This window comes from Psittacula echo (genome assembly GCF_963264785.1).
Source record: "Psittacula echo genome assembly, chromosome: 3".
Lineage (NCBI taxonomy): Eukaryota > Metazoa > Chordata > Aves > Psittaciformes > Psittacidae > Psittacula > Psittacula echo.
The window spans coordinates 60,099,427-60,107,383 of NC_137736.1; the positions used below are offsets into that span (position 1 = coordinate 60,099,427).

A 7,957-nucleotide genomic window follows, 5' to 3' on the forward strand; every position below is an offset into this window, starting at 1 on the left:
TATTTATAATGTTTAGCACATACAGTTTGTTCAGTGCTGCAAGAAAAAAACCTCAAACAATAAAAGTAATTTCTGACCCAAAGGGCTTCCAGCCTAAAAACCAGGCATTAAGAAGAGAGAACATGCTGTGAAAGTGGGAAAAGGGAACAAGCTATAGTTATTGCACATGTTATTGTTTGCTCATAACTTATAATCATCACAGATAGAGCAAATTTTCAGATGGGATCTCAACAAGAGAAAAGTGGTAACTGTGAGTTGACACTGGGAGGAAGGCAGAACAGGAAAGAAATACCGTAAAGATAGAAATAAGGAGACAAATAGGGTTTTAAGCATTAATGGTAGAAAGAGGCCAAGAGACAAAAGAAAAGAAATAAGGGACAACATAGTCCAAGACACAGACTGCAGCAGAGTTGTAAAGGAAATGGGAGATAAAAGAAGACACTAAGTTATTTTTTTGTGAGAGGAAGGTAGCATTGCTGTGTTTTGTCTGTGAAAAGGGTAAGCTGGTCCAGACGCTTGCCCTGCTGGGAGAATGGTGGGTGCGAGCCCGCTCCCTGCAAAGTAGCTTCTTAGAGTTATCTGAAAATTAGCATCTTGATATTCTGCTTTGACTGAGGAAACATCTGCAGAATTAGCTTTCTAAAATTATATTCAGTAAACACTACGCAACATGAGGAAAAAATCTTGACTTGGACAAATATAAAATGTAGTGACTAAAAGCTAGACAACCTGAGATCAAGAAGTTACAAGAGGTTCATTTATAAGACTGCTGGATGTCTGGCCACTTTTTGTTAGTAGCAACTTCCAAACAAAACTCTCATTGACTTCAAATGGAGCAGGAACAGACCCAAAGATAGCAAATGAACTAATAATTCAATACATGGTCTGTAAAACACGCTGGGCCACCTTTCACTGTGGCATTTGATATTGATCTCAACTTGGAAGCTATACAGCTATACATTTTTTACATGGTTATCCAACCCCTACAAAACTGATGCTAACTCGAAAAATGCAGAAGTATTAGGCAAGTACCAAATAAAACAATAGCTACTTGGCTTCCTTTACCTAAACAACATGGGTTTGTTTTGGTTAACAAACATCTTACACTCAAAATTATTTTCTTGTTTGGTACAACACAGTAAGTGCTTTAATCAATCTGCTAATTGTTTTTAATGAATGGGGGAAAACTCAGCCTACTCATGTACCTAACATGAGCATGTGAGGAGAGCCTCACTAAGTGGTCTTCACCAGGCCTATCACTAAGCCTAAGCCTAAGCAGAGTTAAGACCCTGTCTGAATTTTGATCTAGATTTGTGAAATAAGGCAAATAACATGAGTGCCTCCAGTGCAGAACTAGTCCTGGCACTCCAATTAAGTCTTTTGGTCTGTTCATTTGCTGCTTTCTGTCATGTAGAATATGTTTTCTGCTATATGAGAGGCATATAAAACATTTCTAACTGAGGTTTTCCATCTTTTTTTGTCTGGTGCAAACAAATGCAAACCTATAAGGCACTGGAGAATCCACATCTTGAGTCTAAAGAAGCAAAACTACACATATAGCATACAAATAAATGCATGGAGAAAGAAAAACAGGAGATGAGGCTGTGGTTCAAAGTCGTTAGTGCCATGTGTTTGGGATAACTGTCTTAGTCAGCGGTAACAACACCTTGAGTTAAGTTGGGCTGATCATCCCAAAGTGTTCCAGAAAAAGCTTACCAAATGGGCATGAGTTCTGTTTATGCCACAGACTGGTATGTTTTCTTAAAATTCCTGTTTGAGTTTGTACTCAGCTTTCACCATTTGAATTATAGTAGTTTTCTGGGAAGCAGAAGTGTTATTGGCATCAATACAACCTGGAAAAACTACTGTTCAGTAGAAAACAGCCAACAATATTCTCCCACTGCAGTTTACTAGTTAAATACTGTCCTAAGGCCATGACACAATGTATTACTACATTTTCTATGCTACAGCAAAATAAAAGACATAGCATCTATTAATTGGAGGGTAAATTCATTAATAGGATAAAAGTAACAATCAATGAGAATTGATTAACATGCTGCTGTTTATCTGGGAACCCCTTCTGATTTTCCAAGAACATACCAAATTAAAAAAAAGAAAAAGAAAAAAAAAAAAAGCACTTTAGAATATCACATTAATATTTAATTATTGCACTTTTAAGCAAAAGGGTCACCAAATACCTCGAAAAGTGGATTTTCAGTCAGAAATTAAGTGTGCAAACTGCCATTATGACTACATTCAAAAGAATAAAGGACAACATTCATTCTCACTGCAGAGAAAATTAAGTTTCTTTAAGTGTTGCTCTTTGCCATGAAGTGCTTTCTATCTATGTGGTGTATTTTATTTCCCTTTTTGGCAACAACTGCACTCCTTTGAAGGTATCCTGACAAGCCTTCGGAGCTTGAAGTTGAAGTACCAGCTTTGTTTTGGTCAGTTTAGCACAGTATTCGGATAGGGTTTCTTGAGAACATCCATAACCTGCCCATCAGTGAACGGGCAGGGTGGTGGGAGGGCAGTGGGAGACATGAGCCCTGCAAAAGATGGGACACAGACCCAGGGCCCTTTGCCACAGCTGAGGCACGATTGGCCTTCACAGGAGACTTTGGAAGCTTTCACTGTGAGAAACTAAGTTTTTATTTAATACTGCTCATACAACTTTTAAATTAAAATGACTATTCCGAGCCTTTTGCCAAAACAGCTGCTTCATGATAAACCTCCAGCCTGTGATCTCAGATACTCTATGCCAAAGCTGATCAGCCCAACATAGTGCCCCAAAAGGATGCAAACTCTCAACAGGAAACACCTGCAAAACCCCTGCTCCCTCTAAGCTCTGCTTAAAGTAGGTGTGATCCCCTCTGTAGGCACTGCTATGCACATCTGTGGGCTCAACCCCCACGCAGGGATGACTGTTTAGCAGCAAACACCAGCCTGTCACGATGCATTGGCTTTTAACACGTTATTTGAAGCCCTTCTGTTGAACCTGCCTTCTAAACTGCAACAACTATAAAGGAAAACAAACAAGAGCAACAAAACCACAAGATTGCTTGTAAGGCAAATACAGATACTTTTAAACAGGTAATTCAGCTGGGAAATGGTTGATGTCTTTCTGGACCTGTACAGGAGCATTATGACAACAGCGATCATTTGCAAGTGGCTCCACAATAGTGGAAAAGCATGCTAAAAAGGTTATGAAAAGGAGCAATCACCAGACACAGCCCAAAGCCCCAGCTTTCCAGAGTTACCTTGTTAGCTTTTCAAATTCAATATTAACTCCAATAGCCAGTCTGCAGAACTGACTAATGAACAGCATGCTTTTGCTGGAAAAAGAAAATTCCCCCAAAGTTTGTCTTCATTCAAAAAGAAAGGGAAAAGCATACAAATGTGTGAAAGTATTATTTCCCCCACTCTTGTTTAATAGAAAAACCATGTAATTTAATGGTAAAACCATGCATATGGACTGAAAACTTAAAATCAGGCCAGAAAGAAACGTTATGGTTTGGTTATAAACTGAATATTGGTATTTATAATTGAAACGAGGACATAACCTTAACTTGAGTCACAGACAGAAACACTGTAATTAAAAAGTTTTATGGGGTAGTAACTAATTTTCCATTAGATGTGCTCTTTAAAGTTCCCACAGCAATATAAAAGTTTTATTAGGCTGGATGTTATCAATGTATGCATTACTAAGCACCCCTATTATGCACTGCAAGCTGTTCTAATCATCCTGAGGTCTTGTGTAAGAAGAGGGATGCACTGGTCCGGCTTATTTTGTTACACCTGCCACCGAAGAGATAAGCCGGCGCTGTCGAACGCGCACCCTGCTGACAGAAGCTATAGATCACCTCACACGGTCAAAAAAAAAATAATTAAAAAATTAATACCGCTGACTGACTTCAGGCAAAAGTCTTCTGAACTCCCCAAACTATCGGTCTCACCGGCCGGACACAAGCTGCCATCGCAGCCCGGGCTAATGGCAGCACAGCACCCGCAGCTGAGCGCACCCCAGCCCCGACGGGGCGAGCACCCTGCTGGGGAAGGATCACAGCGGGGATCCGCCGAGATCGCGTCTCAGCGCGGTGTCGCACCGACGGTCCCGGCGCTGCCCAAGGAGCACACCGCGTAGCCCCTGTGGTCACCGCCACGCAGCGTATGTGTGGCCCCTGGCGGACCCCGGCCGGCTCCAACGGGGTCATGCCGCCCCGGGGCCGGGCAGGGCCGATGGTGGGGGGGCGGCTTGCCTCCCGCAGTCAACTCCGGGACTTGGCAGAGGCAGCGGCTTCGGGGAGGGTGTGCGGGGGAAGGGCACCGCTTCCCACCTCCAGCCGCTAATGACATTTCTAGAAATTGTTTCCTCTCCTCCCTGGCAGCCCCGCACCCGCCGCCGGGGCGGGCAGGGACGGGGGTGCGCAGGGGGAGGTCAAGGGCATGCAATGAGGCAATGAGGAGGGGAAACGGGGGCAGGAGAGAAAAGCAGAGAGGGGTGTCGGGGAGGGTAATAAAGGCGGCCCGGGAGGGAGTTGCGGCGCTGCGAGAAGGGGCGAGACCGGGGTGTGAAAGGGGCGTGCAGAAGGGATGGGGGATGAGCTACGGGAGTGCAGCCCGGGTGAGCACAGGGGACAATTGAGGGGGGGGGGAGAGATGTGAATGCAGGAGACACCCCCCCCCCCCCAACTAAACACCACATCCAACTCCCTGACCCACCCTTGGCAGCCATGGGAAGGGGGGGGCACACTTCCCTCTGCCCCTCCTGGGAGACCAAGTAGCAGAAGAGACATCTCCCGGGGTAATTGCACCCTCTCTTGTTAATGCACCCGCCGCCCCAGTTATTGCACCCTCGACCCACTGCACTCCCCTTATTGCACACCCACTATTAGCCCCCACCCCAATTTATCGCATCCCACCAGGTAAGTGCACACAAACCCCAATTATTGCACTCACCCCAATTACTGCATATTCCCCAGTTATTGCACCCTCTTCAGTTATTGCACACCCCCCGTTTATAGCACCCCCTGCAGATTCTGCCCCCCTCCCCGATTGCTTCCCGAGCCAGGGGGGTGGACCAGAGGCACCACTCACCACAGAGAGTCCAGGTCCCATTCCTGAAGGAGAGCTAAGTCGAAGCTGTCCATGGTGAGCGATGTCAGCGTCGCCGCGCTGCAACCGCACGGCGTCCGGGGCGCATCTTAACTGCACCGCGGGCAAGGCGAGAGCGCGGAGCACCCCCTTCGCACACGCGCGGCCGGAGACGGGCCCCCGCCGCCACCTTCCGACCGCTTCCCCCTTAAAAATAAAGCAAACCCAAAAAAACCCGCTCGTTTGCAAGCGGCTCGGCTCAGCTCGGCCGCCGCCGCTGCCGCGCTTCGCTCCCGCCCCGCTCCCCCGCGCCTCCTCCCTCCCCCTTGCGCGCCGGGAGTGCAGCCGAGGCAGCGCCCGCCCCGCGCACGCTGCGCCCGCGCAGCGTCCGCGCAGCACCCGCGCAGGGCCCGCTCGGTGCGGGGGTGGGGACGCGCTGGAGGAGAGGGACGGGACTTGGGGGGACTTGGTGGGAACTTGCACCCTGAGAGGCTTGCCCGGACGAAGTTGGGTTTGGGGTTCTCCCCCCCGCCTCCTTCTTCCTCTTCCTCCACGAGTGCTCGCTGCCCTTCGGCCCCAAGGATGCCCCTGGGTAGCACCTCACGCGTCGTAAAAACAGCGGGATGCTCGGCAGAGAAACTCTGAGGAGACACTGGGGGAGGTCTGTGGTGGGACAGGCCACTGCTCTGGTCCCAGGGGAGCCCCGGGTGCCAACATGAGCCCTTGCTGCCGTCCCGCACTTGGGGGTCTGTGACTGGGTCAAATGTGGATCTGCACCAAGCTGCACCTGCACAAATCACAGCTCCGATGGGCTCCATCTACATCCATCCATCTACACACAGGGCTACCTAGACCTGCACAGCTGATTAAAGGTCCCTGGGTTGCCCATGAAGCCTTTAAAAATGTGTGATCTCTGGCTAAAAATAAAAGTACCAATCGTCAGTGCTTGCCACCCGAAGAGAGTGAGACGGCTTTTGCGATGTCCAGCCTGCGTGAAGCACTGTCTGTTCGATACCTGGCTGGCCAGGGGCGGCAGGCTCTCCTGATTTGTGCTTGCTGAAGCACATTAAGAGAGGTTAACACATATTAAATACTTTCCAGAATATCAGGGCTTTTCAGCTAAGCAGTGAATAGCTGCCAGAGAAGTGCCATGTCATTGCAGACGGGGAGAAAAAAAGTCCAAAATTGTGATGGAAAGAGAGGGCTATTGACATGACAGTGCCAATGTGAATTTCCGCAGCACGATCCCACGCTGGAAGATCCTTGCTCTGGGGAGACCAGCTCAAGCCGGCTTGAGGCTGACTGGTGGTACCCCAATGAGCATGCAGCCCTGGCACAGGTTCAAGTATTTACTCAGGCTTCTCGGCTGGTGTTGTGACTGTATTTTACTCATTCCCGAGTTAGCTCAATTTAATTTAGGGTTGGTAACGCCGCGCAAGCTGCAGCCACAACTTTGGCTGCAGGGTAGGCACGCTCCAAGGGAAAGGTTTGAAATCCGGTACGTCTGCATGCAAGCTTTCGGCAAGTCAAAATCCCGAGCCACTCCAGAGCTGCTTGTGTTCCTTTGCACAGCCAAGGTGGTGCTGCCTCCTACTGCCAGAAGTCCCGCCACCCTCTGGATGTGGCACACCTTCAGCCCGGAGGGACTCACGGGGGGCAGCTGCGGCCAGCTCTTTCTTCTCACTTTCCCCAGTGTGATGGAGAAGGACGTGCCCCAGGCTGGGAAGGCTTGAGGCAATCTCTAGCCAGAGGGAATGAAGATGATAATGAAAATGAAAAATAAAAAATAAAAATAAAAATATATAAATCAAGCCGGTTCAGATGCCAGGCTTGGTCTGGTATTAATGGACACATAAATACACCTGAAAACAGCCTTTTGTGTCCGCTGGGGTGAAGCTTAGCACGGCTGAAGGCTGAGCCTGCAAAGCAGGTAACATTCTCAATATATATATTACTAAAGTGTGAAAGGCAGCATCTTTACACTGACCTTTTTTAAGCCACGGCCTGTGCTGCCTCACTCTTCTTATTTTAAGGGAGATTTCACAACCTACATTGCAGTATGGCCCTGGATCATTCCCTGCATCCCAGCTTACCTGGTGATTTGCAGAAGTGCTTAAATCACCCTTGTAATGGTACATACAGCAGGGGAGGCTTGGGCTTTCTTTAGGGACTAAATTTAGGGCTGTCTTTAGGGACTGTAGGTCAGTGCTGGAGCTGACCATAGATAGTTCTGTAACTCATGAGCTGGACTGCTGTGCTTACAAGTGGCAGCTCACAAATGCGTGGAAACTTGGAAGTGAAATTCAGTGGGCTATATTCATCATCCAAACTGAGATCAACTGAAAAAGTAAACAGCATGAACAGCAGTGAGTGAATGAAATTTCAAACAGTAATACATAATGATAGTGACATAGGCAGTATGTTTTATGTTTTTAATATGTTTTAACACACAAGATTATTTTATTTTATTTTTACATTTCTTGCATGTATATTATTATTGTGGTGTTCTTTTCTTTCCTATCATGGCCATGATTCTCTTCTCATGCGGAGCAGAGAACATCAAGACTAATTGCATTGAAATTAATGTCAATTGAAAATCTCAAACTGCTCTGGTTAGGTGCCAAGTGCTGGAAGTTTCCCCTTCTTCCCTCCGGCCTTAATGATGTTTTTGAAACTCCTTGTTAGTGAGACCTCACTTACAGGTTAAAATTCCACCCCGATTTTGCTTCCCCTGTGATGTGCCCAGATGGGTAGGCTTGTGGTTTTGCTGTGCTCCTCTGCTGACTCCTTGGCATAGGACCATGTTTGGTCCCTGTGGCTGGAGCATCCTCTGTGTTACACAGTCTCACTCACTCATATCCTT

At 47.5% G+C, this 7,957-nt stretch overlaps 1 protein-coding gene across 1 annotated transcript in view; it reads right to left on the reverse strand.

Moving 5' to 3' along the window:
* The window catches only part of AFF3 (ALF transcription elongation factor 3), a gene marked incomplete at both ends in the record, with an annotated part of 320,155 nt that extends 315,005 nt beyond the window's left edge, over positions 1-5,150 (reverse strand). The window contains one exon of the mRNA XM_080612415.1: positions 5,098-5,150. Coding sequence (XP_080468541.1) covers positions 5,098-5,150 — 53 coding nt within the window. The remainder of the gene's footprint in view (positions 1-5,097) is intronic.
* Between the last annotated feature and the right edge of the window lie 2,807 nt (positions 5,151-7,957).